The 17,592-nt window shown below is 39.1% G+C and overlaps 1 protein-coding gene across 2 annotated transcripts in view; it reads right to left on the bottom strand.

Annotated features, from left to right (window-relative positions):
* EXOC4 (exocyst complex component 4) overlaps positions 1 to 17,592 on the bottom strand; it is a 399,307-nt gene that overhangs the window by 346,268 nt on the left and 35,447 nt on the right. For both annotated transcript variants that reach the window (XM_052680722.1, XM_052680723.1), the window contains exons 4-5: positions 8,929 to 9,113; positions 6,542 to 6,651 (exon numbers count right to left, since the gene is read on the bottom strand). In XM_052680722.1, the coding sequence (XP_052536682.1) occupies positions 6,542 to 6,651; positions 8,929 to 9,113 (295 nt within the window). The remainder of the gene's footprint in view (positions 1 to 6,541; positions 6,652 to 8,928; positions 9,114 to 17,592) is intronic.

The following is a 17,592-nucleotide window of genomic DNA, read 5'->3' as shown; positions in this document are numbered from 1 at the left end:
TACCACAAGGAAACTTGATGCCGGGGGAGTGCAGTTACTAATTCTATGTATATGTATATAGTCATGTGTGCATTTTAATCATTTTTTTGTTGTTGTTGTTTGTATATATGTATATATGTATATATTCTAAGCATGATGTAACGATGTAGAATAAGGGGTGGAATGTCATGGTTCTATGTTTTTGGTTTTTTTTTTTATGGTTTCAGTATTCCACATCAAAACATCATGTAGTGTACGGGGCATTAAAGTGTCACTGCCCCAGTCCCAGCTACCTATCCCTGTACATTACAGCAGCCACGGGATCTGGCCCTTCCGGGTGAGGGGAGCGCGCTCTTGCTGCCTGGCAGTGGGTGCTGGAGGTGCTTTCCTAGCTGTTCCAAGCTTTTCAGGTTTGAATCGGTCCCGGGAACTCTCTCTCTCATCTTGTCTGATTTATTAATCTCAATTTCAATTAAATCGTATATATTGTGTTATCTTGTATTCCAATATTATAGTAAAATAAGTTTTCCTCCATAGATTGTTGCCGCTGCTCTTTTCCTCCCTTCCTTCCTTCCCATTTTTGTGGGACTAGGGTGTGGGGGGAGGGCAGAGGCCTGCCGGCCCTGTCACGGACATAGATTGATCTAGTTAACACCGTGACATGAATAATTCTGTTATTTGCTGGGATGTGGACAAAAGCATAAGACTTCCTTCGTTTCAACATGCACCAGATTCTACCTAAACTGCATCTGCATAATGCATGCTCTCTCTTTACAGAGCTAACATTTTAGTTCATGCCATAAGCACCTGCTTTATGCAGAGAACCCATGAACGATTAAATTATTCCTTCAATGCTTATCTTTATTAATTAATCTGTATTGTGGGACTGCTGTTTATATTTGGTTACCATCTTTTTTTTTTTTTTTTTTTTTAATAAAAAGAAGGGAAAAAGTAATTTTAATTAAACACAACTTTGAATCACAGCTTTATTAAGGTTGGAAAAGAACACTAAGATCATTTAGTCCAATCATCCACCCACCACCATCACTGCACACTAGACCATGTCTCTAAGTACTCCATCCACCCTTTTCTTGAACACCTGCTGAGACTCCACCACCTCCCCGGGCAACCTGTGCCAGTATCTCACCACTCCTGAGAATAAATTCTTCGTAATACCCAGCCTGAACCTTTCCTTCATTCACAAAATAATACAGAAACACCAAAGAAGAACCCCACGGGATGTTTTCAGTAACAACAATAACTACATTTCACAGAGTTCCAGCTTGGATGAGGCTGAAGGCACCTTGGGTCATCAATAAATTTACTGATGGTGCAAACAATTCCTAATGAAGATGATAAACAGGAGTGGACCCAGACCCTGGGTGACTCTACTCATTGCCAGCTTTCCCCACCCTTTCAGAGTGTAATAATGAATAAAATAACGTGGAAAAAAAAAACCAATATTCCCAGCTCCAGATTCAGCTGTCTTTATTATCTCACTGTAAGGATGCCTTTAAACTTCGATTTATAATTTTAAACAGATCTTTGTCATATTATTTTGCTGTATCAGCCTAATGATCAACTTCTGTACATAGGTCCATATAAACCAACTTGAAGAGAACAACTTCAAGTAGCAGTGTCTTTGCCACAACCTCTAATGAAGCATGGAGACATTTTCAGATGCTTTACAACACGAGAGCTGGGTATCGGAAAAAAACACTCAACTCCATGTCTAAGCCAAAATCCATATCCAGTTCAAATCACCAGAAAGTTTAATCATGTGCATCATTGATTTATCACCTCCACAGACAGAAAGGGAGAGAAGTTTTCCTGCTTTGACAATACCCTATAAAAACATCTGCTCCAACCGATGATACTCTAATCTGTGCTGTTCTGCCATTTCACAAGAAATCTGCTGCAAGAGACATTTCAATATCACTGATCCCCAGAAAAGCTTATGTTGATAACTCATTTAAGTGTAACAGGCCTAAGAAAAGATTCTTGGGTCTTGTTTTTCATTCCAATGAATCTTCAAAATTTGCTGCTACTTATTACAGATGTGCACATTTATGGGCAACCAGTGAAATTTAACATACTATTTTCCATGATTTATGTCCTTCCAGATGATAAATTCATTCAGTGTCATGTGATATCTGAAGAAATTTAATAACACTTGTGGTGCTGAATCCTTTTTTTGATCTGTAAGTGGAGATAACAGGCAGCACATGGGCAGTTCCTTCAGAAATGGTCCCTTAAAGATTTTAATCATTTCCTGACCTGCCTTAGTACCAAGACCAAAAGAAAAAAGACCTAAGAGATCAATAACCTCAAAGCCTGAAGGGAAATCTCCAACTGTGACTGATACAGACCTATATACAGTTTTTAGGACAGTAGTCTTCCAAAAGCAGAGATGTTGGAATTTGACAAGGCCACTCTCTCAAACCTACTGTAACCTCATTTAAGAAAACTGCACCAAGCAACCCTGTGAGCCACTCTGAAAATCCACCCCAAATCCAAATCCAACAACTGATCAAATTCTTCAAGAAGGGAGACAAGTATTCCTTTTGGATTTCACCACGTGGATCTAAAGCTCTCTCCATTTTCCCTTTCCTCCTCTAAACACACATGCATTACGTGTGTCTGTGCTCAGCATCAAGCCAGAATGTGAACCATTGGTGAAGATCAGTGAGAAAGCACAGCCCTGCAAAACAGCACATTAAAAGTTAATTCACAGGCTTTCATGTTTGTTGTGCAGTGGCAAAACAGTCTTAAACTGCAAGAGCAGCCTTCCTCCTTAAGTAACGTAGGCAAAAAAATTTACCCTGAAACAATCAAGACAAACTGTGCTTTTCACACAGCACTATAATGACAGCAGGAAAAAAAATACAGATTCACTGCTGGGTTCCACCACCTTCTGATTAAGTCCTCAATTGGACCTGTACAAATGCAAAACAGCTCACAGGACAAGTCAGGTTTAGCAAGAGGATTTAACTTTTAGTGTGAATGCTTGACAAAAAAAATCACCCTGCTGGTGTCAAATCCCCAAGTGATATTAATAAAGAAAAAACATTTATTTATTGAGCATGCTTAAGGTGGAAGCAACTGTGACAACAAACAGAGAATATCAGAATGGTATTTTTAGAGAACCTTTAAAACTGGACCTTAAAGCTCCAGGATTCCTCAGGGTTTTTCACAGGTCTCCCCATGTTTCCACCTACACAGAGGGACTTGCACTCTTGAGCAGTAACCACACATTTAACCTTTGAAGCCACCATACTGATTGGATCTAGAAGCTAAGTTTTTCTCTTGTTGCTGAGGAATATCCATCACAGAAGAATATCACCTACATGAAATTTACAAATCCCATCCATAAGAACATGTTACCAACACTGTTTCCACTTCAGGTTGCCTTCTGTTGGCTTTCTAAGATGCAATTTCATGAGTTTTTCAGGAAAGAAATCTCCTAGGTTTTCTGTGTACTGAGTGAGAACATTTTATAGTTCCAGGAAGAGCCTGGCAAGGCAGAAGCTGCCATAAATACGCTTCAGAATAGAGAAAGTTCATGCAGAGAAATAAAATTTAGAAGTGAATTTATTTCTCTGAACTGGCATGAAGGGAAAGTGCTACCATGAGCTGCCGTTTCTACAATCCTCAGGTGAATGTTACCAAAGATTCTGTTTATTTTAAAGTGCAGGAGGAACTGCTTTAATTTCCTTATAAAGATTCTACAGCACAAAGTAACATCTCTTTTGGGAAGCAAATGCAGAAAGGACTCAAAAATGTTGGCATCTTCTTTGCTGAGATAGGTTGAATGCGTCAGTGCTTCATAGTGGTGTATATTAATATGCACGGCCACTTCGTTTCATCAATAAAAAGCTAAAGAACCTCAATGACTAAAGGCAGAAACAGCTTTCATTATGCACACACATAAGTTTTAAACTTCTAATAGTTTTGCAGCCCTGGAAAAGGCTACTTTCAAATAAAATTATCTGGGAAAAAAAGTACATAAGTACATAGTGAGCTTCAAGCAAAACCATATGCATGCTTCATGCTGACCAAACGTTTGCTATTATATCCTCTATCTTTCCCATTCTGAAGGACACTTGCCCAGCACAACACTGTAATAGAGTGAAACAAGGAGCCAGGTGAAAGATTTTCTGGTGCAATGAGCATGAACAGCAAAAGATCTGAACAAATGAGAGGTTTGATGGCAAATCCTCATATGATGTATAACAATTTACATCAGTTGAGAATGAAGCTATCAAAGCCTTGTTTTCAGGTGTTTGGAGTCAAAGCAGCCATGCTGTTTTATGCCTACAACCAACCTATTTCTTAGAGATCTCTTTGTAGTTTTACCTGTTGCTTGTATCTTTGCACATGCACTCAAACAGTGCACTAAATAACTTTATCAGAGAATCTTAGAACAAGAGATGTCATCAACACTGCATCAGATCTGAGACGCCTAAAATACATAAATCAAAAAACAATCTCTCTCATCCTTATTAACTCTTCTGTTCTTATTTTTGTCTGCTTAATTCCATTTTTCCTCGCCAGTTCTAGATATTAATGAACCCTTTCTCAGTCTCAGCAGGTGAGATGAGAATTGGTTGGGCTGTGAAAGTCTTCAAAGATGAAAATGTCAAAAAAATAATTTCAAAGCAGATTTAAGATTGTTGTTACACTAGCAATAAAAAAAAGAAAAAGAAGACAAAAGATGATGAAGGATAGGGATTCCATTTTTCAACAGGCGCATCTCCTGCTGTCTACTCCCCATCAATAAAACACAATGGGAGATTCCTATTAGCTCTGCAACTTCAGACTTTTTTCTTCATTATTATCACTATCATTATTTTGCCAGGAGGATTCATGGTTTAGATGGAAAACTATCAGCAATGGCAGATATTACACAATTCACTTACAGCAAAAGTAGTAGGCCTGGGGCCTCCAGCACAAGGAAGATATGGAGCTCTTGGAGCAGGTCCAGAGGAGGGCCACTAAGATGATCAGAGGGCTGGAGCACCTCTGCTATGAAGTAAGGTTGAGGGAACTGGACTTGTTTAGCTTGGAGAAGACTCTGGGGAGACTTCATTGTGGCCTTCCCTTATTTGAAGGGAGTGTATAAACAGAAGGGGTGTGATGCTTGTGAAGGTGGGTAGTGATAAGACAAGGGGGAATGGTTTTAAACTACGACAGGAGATTTAAGTTAAATATTAGGAGGAAGTTTTTCCACTCAGAGAGTGGTGAAGCACTTGAACAGGTTGCCCAGAGAGGTTGTGGATGCCCCATTCCTGGAAGCATTCATGGCCAGGCTGGATGTGGCTCTGGGCACCTTGGCCTGGTGATTGGCAACCCTGCACATAGTGGAAGGGTTGAAACTGGATGATCACTGTGGTCTTCTTCAACCCAGGCCATTCTGTGATTCTATGAAAAGTAGGTTAACATTTACAGTGGTGGGAACAGCACATAGCTGTGCATAGTTTATTCTTTTATCTCCCCAAATCATGTGATTTTGGAAAGAACTGAGCTTCATTGTTTATATGGGTTAAGTACAATAATTCTGACAGTGAAGCTCAGAATTTTTGCATGCTTTTTATCCTAGGGTTCCATAATGAAGCTGCTCTTTCCAGCTTTGTAAATTTGTATTGGCACATCACAAATCTCAAAAACCTCCACTAGGAAGAATTACAGCCTCCAACTGAGAGACAAGCCACCTCAACAGAAACACAGCCACGTAACAAAAATGAGCAGAAGAATGATCACAGAAGAGAGGTTGGAGGCAAGTATAGCACAAAACAACAGACTCAAGCTGACAAAAATAAGGAAAGAAATGGTTAAGGGTGAGAAGACTAAAAAAATATCCCAATTTGAGGAAGACTGACAAGGAGGCAAGTGGGACAGACATGTAGGTCACTTCTGTATTCTTCATTTTATTCGTTTGTTGAACAAGGACAACCACACATTAATCCACTGAAACAATACAAGGATTAATTCCCCATCTGTGCAGTACTTTCAAAGCTTCGTACAAAATAATAAATAAATCTGAGTATTTTGCTTAGTATCTGTTGCATCAGGTATACAAAGACAACCAGATTAATCCTGTGTCTAGGGAGTCCTTTAGTCAAACTTGGAAAGTTCTCACAAGGAAAAGCTTTGACCTTTTGGCTCCAACACAACAAAATACTTCTGTGATATCTACATATACTTGCTTGACTACATAAAATATAGAGGGGACTTCTATGGAAACTGAACTGACTGAAGATGTCTTGTCCTAGATATCACAGATATGATCAACACAAGAACAGACAAAGAAAACAAAGTGTATTTAATTTAAGTAAGGATTACTTGCCAAAAAAATCTGCAGATATGATTGAATTCTGCCCCTCGATTTACCACTCTCTCATTTCACAGTATTTTAAAAAGATATAAAGAAAATTTGTATCTCAGGACCCCCACTAGCAGACATCTGTGAAGAGGGGAAGATACATCCTCTACTATTCTTGAAAAACCAACTGAAGTGCTACAAAATAAGCCAGGTAGGAACACAAGTGACTGAAATACTCACTGCTGGAGCTTCCAGGAGTACTGAACTGGGAAGTTTCGAGGAACTTTCGAGGTGTAGACAAGTTAGTAACATCCATGAGGGGTACAGAGGAAGCATCTTTCACAAGTGAACTGTATGAGGGGGAAAATTAAAGCAAACTCTTTACTAGCATGTAGAATCTTCATTCACAAAAAATAATTATTTCTTAAATGTGTGTGCAAAAGAGATAAACCTAACAGTTCTGATAAAGAGGTTTATGAAACCTAAATTAAAGCACGAGTCCATAGATGGGTACAAGTGACAATGTGTAAATACACTTGAAAGAAGAAGACAAAAGCCAAAAAGCAACGATGAGGGAACACTGTTGCATCAGCGACAAAAATCTGGTAACCCAAGGCCACTCTGAATTTATTACAGCTCTAGACTCCTCTGAATGGTGGCCGGTGGCCACAGCACCATTCGCCTCCAGCACAATTAACTCCTGATAAAAAACTGACAAAGAATTGTTATGATCTTTCTAGAAAACCACATATGGAATAGAGATGATCCCATTTCCACGGCCTTTAGGGGGAAATTCTTTACAGAGAGAGAGGGGGAGGTGCAGGAACAGGCTGCACAGAGAGGTTGTGGATGCCCGGTCCCTGGAGGTGTTCAAGGCCAGATTGGATGGAGCCCTGGGCAGCCTGGTCTGGTATTAAACGTGGAGGTTGGTGGCTCTGCCTGTGGCAGGGGAGTTGGAGATTCCTGATCCTTGAGGTCCCCTCCAACCCTGTGATTCTTTGTAAACTACTTACTCCTTCAAGCTTTTCTAGCACCCTCTAGCAATATTCACTTTCTCCTCCCCTCCAAATTCCTGTTCTGTGTACATCTACATAAACCCTTCTCCAAAGGAACCTTCTTACTCTGAAAGCAGGAAGACTTGGTCATTTCCATAATTCATATAGTATAATTTGCCAAAAATACGTTGCATTGCTTCAGCTGCATAATGAAAGCCATAAAGCTGGATATGGCAGGGGAGCAAATGCAAGAAATCATTTCGAAGATAAGGAAGCAGAGAAGGCTCCCTCTAATGAGTTTTGTGTTTTCCCTTAGAAGTCAAAATGCTTACAGAAACATGCAGAAACAAGGGCTAACCTTACTATCCACCTATACTCTACATAACTACCATGCCACACTTAAAGGGACTGGCTACGCATTCCAGATTAGCACTGTTAGATCTAACACATTTGCTCTGTTGATTTTAAGTAACTATAACCATAATTGCATCCTAATTGACAGCAGTCTAGGGCAGCGCACCAAAAAGAAGCTACAAGATTGTCCTTGATCCAAGTGTTCATATTAATATCGTATCAATGATGTATAACAAGGAATATGGAAAAAGACAAAGCAAGAAAAAGATAAGGGTCCCTGTAGCAGTCATACAGAATCGCAGTTAATTAGTAGTTGCATAGTCTGGGTACACCAAAGCTTTTTGTCTGTTTTTAATTAACAAGATGAGTAAGGAAGAGAGAAAGGCCTTGCTAACAACTCCCTTTCCTAGAAACTTCAACTTCAAACAATTCTTAGTTTCATGAATTTATTTAATGAAACTTACTATCTCTCTTCTTATTTTTGGTTAGCATTTTTTATTCCTCCTTCCACATAATAAGATGCTAATTTATCTTTTCTCTGTATCTTAATTATATGCTGACTCCTCTGTTGCTCCCCACCATTGTTTATTATCTCTCCTGCTCTACAAAAAGTGACAATCATTCACTTTCTTTTTTCTAGCCAGTATCTTCCTTTCTTCCCTCCCAAAAAAGTTACTGCCGTCAAATTTAGAATTCACAAAATTAGGAAAAAGTACCAGCTGAACTGAACTCCCACTGATCAGAAACACCTAACAAGTAAAGTGTTTCAACATCCTTAAAACACCTTTGGAACACTACAAAGCTAAGATGCTTTGCTTGGGTGCTTCAATGCTGTGGCTTCTGGCCAGTAACCTTATGATCACTTGGAAGTTTTTTAAACCCTGGCAGCGTGATAAAACAGATGAGCACTTCTCCTCTGTGATATTCCCTTTGCCTGACCTGAGAGCCTCACGATCATGGCATCTGTGGGAAGGGTACATGGGAAGGAAAAGAATGCTGAAAGGAACTGATCTCATCATAATTCTGTGAGAAACAGCAAAAAAACAACAGAATTGCTAAGCAAAAGAACTGCTCGAAGGCTCCACAGAGCACCAACATACCTGGGGGTTTCAGGATCTTCACAGCCATGAGCAAAAGGAAGTTGCTAACAAATCTACTCTAAGAATGAAAATTCCAACTGATGTTACTGTCCCAAGAAATTTTCAGCTGATGACAGGGTGAAGGTTGTCCTCTTCCCTCCCAGACCCACTGCCCTTAGTCAGCATCAATCGAACCAACCTTATTCTCCCCTTCTCCTTGTTGCGCTGTCCCACTTTGTTAGTTGATTTGATGTAAAGATGACGGTGTAACTCATCTATCAGGACTAAGTGCATGTTCATCTTCTTGCTGTGGAGCTCCAGTCTCAGATCACTCAATCCCTCCACTTGAAGAAGGGGACCCTCCAAGGAATCCACTGCTGACACCTGGAATGAAAACACATATGACAACTTCCCAAGGTCATTTCACGCACCTCTCAGAATCCTTCCCTTCAGTTGGAGGAACATCTAAATACCAGGACAGCTCTATCCACAAATTCTTTCGAAGTAGAAAAGGCTCAAGTTGTGTTTCACTATCTGTACTCTTAAGAGAAAAATCAACATACAGAGAGGATTCAGTATGCAAATAATTGAAATCTAATGAGCATTCTTCAAAAATCATGAACATATTTATAAGACAAGCTACTTTAAATATCATTTATTAAATAAATTAAAGCAAAGGGTAACAAACTAAAAGGATTATAGTGTGGAAAAGTGTTAAGATATTGACATTGTTGTTTCAATATCCTTATTCTTTTCATTCCATTAACACCAATGAAACATTACTCCAGTTTCCAGTTTATTTGTGGTGTGTTTTGTTTTGGTTTGTTTTGTTTGTTTTTGTTTTAATGTTTGCTTATCAAGTTCCAAATAAAGGACAATAATTCTGCACAAGCACCAGACTGGGATCATAGCATCATATGCAACAGTAGCAAGGAGTTCACAATTGGCTTGGGATGGGGGAGTTTGGGTTGAAAGGGACTCCTCCCACTAGGTCACATTGATCAAAGCTCCATCCGAGTCAGCCTTGAACACTTCCAGGGATGAAAATGCAGACATGCAATGATGTGTACATGCCATAAGCAACGCTGCCCTGCTCGTGCACTTCAACAGACAGGCATCCAGTGGGCACTAGAATGAGAAACTTAATTAGTCTTCTTTGTGCCCTGAAAAAAGGCCATGAACAAAATGTACCAGGAAGGACAAATTAAGGTATTAAAGCAGCACTGTTATCAGTTCAGATCTCTCCCAGTTTACTATTTCTAAAAATTTCACAAATCTCCTAGATTGCTTAGAAAGATCCAGCACTCCCCAGCAGCATCCCTAACTTTAAGGTTGATGTTGAAATGAATTGGAAATAACAGCAAGCATAGCTTATTTTACTGTGCACCAGCTTTTACAGAGAAAAGCAGGTGTTTACATTTTTAGAAGAAAATATCTAATAATTTAAGTTACTATTGGTGAAACATGGCATTTGCTTGCTTTTCAGGATTTAAGTTTGTAGCAAACCTGTCAGCTAAACATTAAAAATGAGAAGCAAGGAGATACAGTAAGCAGACATCCAAGCTAAGGTCTGGTCCCTTAATACCAGTAAATATTAACCACACTGAAAGAACATACATCAACAGCGCATTATTGTGCTTGCCTTCAAGTCAAGAATGACCCTGAAATAGCTTTGGGGCACTCCAACTTTTTAAATTAAGAGCAGTTTCTATGAGAAAACTGCATTCCTTCCTTCCTTACTCCTGAAAAGTGTTGCTAAACATGAACTTATCTTTTTTGCATGGAAGGAGAGCATCCATTTGCTGCTCTGCCATATGCACCTGCATCTAGATTACTCAGCATCGCTTAATATAAGTCACAGAACAATCAAACAATGATATATTGGCAATCCACAGGGGAGAACTTCATCATGATTTCCTTAAAGACCTCTTGAAAGCCTACATTTTGTCAACAAAATTTCTGTCTGTCAATCAGAGGACTGAACAGGATTCCTCCTAATCCCAGCTGTACTGAAGTCAAAGAGCACTCACATGGCTCCTATCATTTCACACAATGAACTATCCATCCTCTTCTTCCCCAAATCTATTTTGAGCAGTTATTTAAATATGATCATAAAACCATGCTGCAGATGAAAGAAAAAACCAAATTCACGTCTCCCCAAAGAGGTAACACATCAGAGTGCATACAAATGGAGAAGGGTCAACAAGGAGTGCAGACACAGCTTAGAAACTTTGGGTAGAAGTAAACATAAGTTCTAATTTTATCTCCTTCCTTTGGCAGGTGGGAATGTATCCCAAATTTCCCAATCACAAAGGTGCTTTAACCCCCAGTCACTCTGGGGGGGTGTGCAGGCATTCATCACTGCCCTGCGAGCTGTCAGCAATTTCAACAAAGCAAGAACAAAATCAGGAACAACATTTGTCAAACTGAGAAGCTGAGAGATGAAAATGCAGCAAGGAAAGCAAAGAGGAAAATGTCATTAGAAAAAGCTACGACATCCAGTGAAAGTATCATCTAAAACACACGCAACAAAATCTAAAGCTTTGCACTCAAATCCTGCAGCTCAATTTTTACCTTTCCAGTTACTAAAAAGCTATTCTCAAAGCTAATCATTAAAACCAAACATCCAGCTCTCAAATGTGTTAGGAAACAAATGGAACAATCAATCATTTACTGTACTTAAAAACGAAAAACCTCATGCTGTCATGCACTGAACTTTCTTTTTCTGGGAAAAAAAAAACAGCTTTTTGGTTTTTTTTGCAGGGTCTGCTATTGGACTTTAAGTTGTCTTTTCTGACAGTCCATATTTGCAGTCAGACAAGTTGAAGTTATGTCCTTGATAAATGCCACTTTCCCAGTGATTGAACTGCACAGACAAGTTTCAATGTCATGCACACCTGGAGCCTTTTAACTTGATGCAGCCCCACTCCAGTGAAGCCTCAAATAAATGCTCCTTTCTTTTCAGGCATTTCATTTCCTATTACCACCAATTATCAAGACAAGAGCTCAAGACAAAAAGACTTTTTTTTATGTTCAGAACAGTTCAAGTCTGGAAAGTAAACACAAGCTCAGTCCAAGTTCATGGAGGTCAACGGAAGATTTCCAGTCAGTTTAGGAGTGTAGACACTACATACAAAAAGAAATCCTCTTCAATACTTCCACCTACGTAGAACTTTCTTAAATCCTGGCAGCAAGCAAGCTATAGAGCAGCACCCTAAAACATATTTCAGAATACAAAATACAAGATTAAAACATTTTGGTAACTTGTATGGTGGATATGGAGGTTGGCCCTGCATGTGGCAAGGGGGTTGGAGCTCGATGATCCTTGAGGTCCCTGCCAACCCAAGCCATGCTATGATTCTATGATAACCTAACATAAAGCAAAACCATAAGCAAACAAAACGATGCAGAGTTGATTACAAAGAATGCTCAAAATTAAAAGCACAATACAGATAGATCAGCAAATGCAACTGCTGTAGAAAAAATTTAAGAAACATTGGTAAGCTAGTGCTTCACCTTACTGTCCTGTGAAAGACCAGTTCTAACAGCTGATTTTTAGCAAATAACTGTAACTGATAGGCTCTAAAATCAAAAAGGATTCATTCTCCAGATTTCTAGCAGTTCTAAGAGTTACAGAGGTGGATGGAAATGAAGGGGAAGCAGCAAGCGAACAGCAAGAGCAGTAACAGCAACAGCAGCTCTGGTGACTACCTACAAACACAAACAGGAACAGTTTACAAGTGGTTTTATTTAAAACCAAAGTGCACATTATGACCATGTTAACATGATGGTCAGCTGCCTTGAGGAGCAGGAAGGCTACAACAGGGCTCAGAAACTCAAGGCTGTGTGTCAACCAAGAGTACGGCCAATGCAAACTGAATCCAAGAAGAGTCTGGACATCAGCAACAGCAAGACTAGAAATACAGTATTTTTAATGAAACTCATAACTGGAACCAGACTAATACATCTATCATTGCCAAAGTTCAATTAAAAACCTGAGTTTTACATCCCTACTTGGCCAATATCACACAATCTTCAGTACTGTGCAAGAGACACAAGCATATGATAAACTACTTTAACCTTTGAAGATCAGAAGAGTTTTAGTTCCAGTTGCACTGTCAACTCATATTCAGCTTGGACATGGCACTTCAATTAGGATGAGAGGTAATGGCCCCACACTGCCAGCCAACCAGGGGAGATTCAGGTTGGATATTAGGAAAAAAATCTCTGGAGACGTTCAAGATGAGAGTAGATGTTCCACTGAGGGGCGTCTAGTCTGATGGTTCAGTGTTACAGTGGTGATGGGGTGATGGTCAGACTAGATGATCTTTGTGGTCTTTCCCAACCTCAATTGTGATTCTATGATTCATAACCTCTTCTCATTTCAGATTCTAACGTGGAAAAGGAGGCAGGTGAGTTGCACAAAGTACAGCTGGTCAGAGTATAACACAAAAACTACTCCATAAAACATGACATTGCTCCTGCTCAACTTAATAGCTATTTCTCCTGTTAAAGAGAACATTAACCCCAACAAAATACTCTTATTAGGGATTTTTCTCTATTTTAGTTTGGACATTGAGCCTCTGTTCTTTGAAAAAAGAAGAAATCAATAAGATGTACTGCAGAAAGAAGCCTAAATATTGGGTTGAACATATTATATATATTGCTAGGACCACTCCTAAACATAAAAGTAGCTTTTAAGATTTTAAAAAGCAACTGCCTCCCTCCTTCTTAAATAAGAAACTTAAAATAAATATTAGATAGTTGAATTGCACAATTTTTTTTTCCTACTCATTTATCACAAAGTTACCCATAGTACTCAAATAAGAGCCATCTAACTACTTATAACACTCTTCAGGATTTTAATTTTATTATTTCAAAGAATTAAGAATAGCAAAAAATCTCAAGTTACAACACTTCAGATTTTAGCATTTACAGCACCTTATAAAACTATACTTTTTTTTTTTTAGTTCATGGTGTTTTGTACACTCACTATAAAAAGAACTGAAGAAGAACAATTCTACATTTAGAGTAGCAGTATAACCCATCCTCATATCCATTTTCAGAACAGTCTAGCTTTTCAGATTCCTAATCTCTACCATATTTAACTCTGCTTTACAGAACTTGTTATAAATCAAAATTTGAAAGCAACTCAGCTATTTCATATGGCAGCTGTTATTAAATACAGTAGTGAAGCCAAAGGCTATCCATCCCTACCAAGGAGGGATCTCAGCTGCAGGACTGCATCATCTCCATATTCCTTGAGAAGTGGTAGCTCAGTATTGTGGTAGCTCAGGAACACTCAGTGGTCCCCAGGTAAATGCTGATGTGTAACAGCAGTAAGCACAGACTTCAAGATTTTCCATTAGAATAAGCCAAATAATTTTCTGGAAGTCAGGAATTAGCATTCATATCATTAACAGAATAACATACTAACTATGCTTGGAAGGGACCTCTGGAGTTTTCCAGTCCAAATCAGAGCTCAAAGCAGGGCTAACTCCAAATGTTAGATGATGTTCACCAAGAACTCCAGTCAAGGTTTAAAAATCTGCACAGATAGAGATCTGGAGCCTCTCTGGTCTCTCATTTCTAGTGTTTAATTGCTTTTCTTCTTGCACTCAGTCAGTTTCCCCCATCAAGACTTGTGATGGTTGCTTCTAGTTGCTTCACTATGCATTCTGCAGAGAAGCCTGGCTACATACAGCCTCTGCTTCTCCAGATGGTCACAGATGGCAAAACCCTCCCTTCTTCTCTGCAGACTGAACAAATTCAGTTTTCACAGACTCTTCTTACACCCCATGTGCTTCTAACCTGGGTGTTCTCCACTGGAATTCTCTTGCAAACCCTTTCTGTCACAATGCCAACATCGTTCTTGTAGCAAAGACTTCCAAACAGACACAGCCTTAAAAGTGTATGGTCACTTCCCATGATACGGAAGCCTATCACAGATACATCTTGAAGGTGACACGAGTGAGATTTAGAAAAAGAAATGCATTACTCAGCAAGTTGGTGAGGGACCTGAACCTTGTCTTCCACATGTCGCTGCCACCTCAGACACATCCTGAACTGAGGGCACAATTAATATACAGCCCTTTCTTTTTAATTCTTACCCTTCGTTGGACAAAGAAGATTGAAGATGTTACAAAACAAAGAACAGTATGATATGTATGATATGCAGTTAGATTTTCTCCTCTTTAGTTTATCCTTTCAACTTAGACTAGCTCTTCAAAGTAGTTGCCTGTTCTTTTTAATATTCCTGTTACACACTGCACTTATACTAATAAAAGGGCTAATAGAAGTAGAACAGCATACAGAGGGAAGGAGTTCTTTAAACAGAAATTCTACCACAAGTAAATGGTACCAAAAGAAAAGGGCAGTGTAATCCTTATCACCACTTTTCTCGTATTTACATTTTTTTTTTAATCTCTGAGAGTAGTCTGGCTCTCTCAGTGAAAGACATGCTTAAACATAAAATTACTCTATTTGTTGAAATAATAATAAAAATATTGGCTCGTCCAACAACAGAATTTGAGTTACATAAACTCACAGTCACCTCTGACGTTAAAATCTACTTACGTATGAAGTACAATAATATGCAGTGACCCTTTATAAAATAAGGATCGTTGAAATATAGCTGAAAAAAGAGCTCTGTTCCATATACTCTAAAATTCAAGTTCATAAAAAAAATAACTGTGGTACCAGAAACATCATGCAGCTGGTTTAAAGGTCACAGTCAGTTTATAGTAGAGCTTTATTGTCTGAAAAAGAAGATATAGTTAAACATTTGCCTATCATAACAACCAATTTGGGAGATTTTAATTTAGTATTTACACTATGACCTAAGCATGAGAAAGATATGTCTTAAAAAAAAAAAAAAAAAAAAGTTTTCTCAACTTTGTCCAAAGTTTTTCAATCTGCTTTCAGTTAGATCCCTTTAGGGGGTTTTCAACAGTATTTAAGTTTCCCAAAAAGTATTGTAAAATAGAGAAATTCTTTTAATTCTAGACCTCCAATATTGTGGAAGTCTATAAGCAGAGATAAAAATGAAAGCCTTGAAGTTCTCCTTCAGGGTAGAAAAACAGAATAATGGTAGTGCAGACCAGGAAACAAAATGCTTTCCATCTGGGATACCAGTCTACTCTCAATTCAGATGACAGATACAAAAAGACGAAGAGCAAACAACTGAGAAAGGTTAAAGGAAAACAATGTGGTAGGTCACAATTTGAAGGGAAAAAAGTCAAGTCATACACAAACACAGTATGACAAATGGAGAAAAGCTGAACCCTTTGAATAAAACAGCAAATAAACAGCAGCAGCCTAGAAGGTTTCAGCTGCCTTGCTGGATGAATAAAGACAATGCTGACATTAAAAAGGGGAGAACTGATCTATTACTTTTACAAGTAACTTGCTTTCAAAAGGTACAGGAAAGGAGAATGGCTTTAAAAAAAAAAAAAAAAAAAAAAGGTCTAAATGCATGTAGCCTGATCTAAACAAGCAGTTTGCTGAATTCTGTCTACATCTGGATTGTGTGAGAATCACAGAATCACCAAGGCTGGAAAAGACCTCCGAAATCATCCAGTCCAACCATCTACCTACCATCAATATTTCCCCACTAAACCACATCCCTCAATACAACGTCTGAGCAGTACTTCGAATCTTCTGTGTTTGGGTAATGAACAACAGATTAAACCTGCTGTTAAACTGCATTTATATTTTTCTAATAAGAAGCTTGACATAAGTCTTATCAAGTGAACTGGTTTTTCAACTGCAAAATTTGTTCAGTATTTTGGTAGTAAAGTAATTTAGGATGAAGCTACTGTGTTTCTGTCCTTAAGAATGTCACAGCCAAATGATGGAATGTAAGGAAATCTTGCACCCAAGCTACATTAACAAATCCAAGGACAGGGAATCATTCACTACCAAATCACCCTCAGCCAGTGTACAGCGTGGTGTGAAAAGGTATGAGGACAAAGGCAAGGTAAGACGACCCTGGACTTGAAGGAACACCCACACAGTCTCAAAGCAAGGAGCCTTTGGCAAAAAAGCATGGAGAACATGAAAAGCACACAAATCAGAGAGCTACTCCTGACTGCCACTGCCTCTTTTCCCTTAAAAAAAAAGGAGAAAAGGCACACAGGATGTGTGGGCATTAATGAATGCTTAGAAAGCACTCATAATGAACAGTACTGAGAGTTGATTAGCACGCTGGATATTAAGATGATGGAAAAAATTACGAGTAATTCTGTTTGCCTTTAAATCATCTTGAAAGAATTCACAAGCTAAAAGAGTGTTCCAAAACTGTTCCAAAAGACAGAGAAGTAAAGAAGGCAAGCCCTGCAGCAGTGTTTTGGAAATAGCTGAGGTCACTTCTTTTTTAAAAATAAAGGGATTTGTTGATCATTGAGGAAGAAAGTAGAGAGAAAACTAGGAGGTTCTGACCTATACACCAAAAATGATGCTCAGGTTAGAATCATAGAATCATAGAATCACCAAGGTTGGAAAAGACCTAAAAGATCACCCAGTCCAACCGTTCACCTATTCCCAATAGCTCCCACTAAACCATGTCCCTCAACACAACATCCAGTCTTTCCTTGAACACCCCCAGGGTCGGTGACTCCACCACCTCCCTGGGCAGTCCGTTCCAGTGCCTGACCACCCTTTCTGAAAAGTAATACTTCCTCATGTCCAGCCTGAATCTCCCCTGCCGTAGCTTGAAGCCATTCCCCCTGGTCCTATCACTGATGACACGAGAGAAGAGGCCGACCCCCAGCTCACTACAGCCTCCCTTCAGGAAGTTATAGAGAGCAATGAGGTCTCCCCTGAGCCTCCTCTTCTCCAGGCTGAACATTCCCAGCTCCTTCAG

The sequence above is a fragment of the Tympanuchus pallidicinctus genome, unplaced genomic scaffold, assembly GCF_026119805.1.
Source record: "Tympanuchus pallidicinctus isolate F22 unplaced genomic scaffold, pur_lepc_1.0 scaffold19, whole genome shotgun sequence".
NCBI lineage: Eukaryota > Metazoa > Chordata > Aves > Galliformes > Phasianidae > Tympanuchus > Tympanuchus pallidicinctus.
Note: the sequence above shows the minus strand (reverse complement) of the source record. Positions and strands in the feature narration are given on the sequence as shown.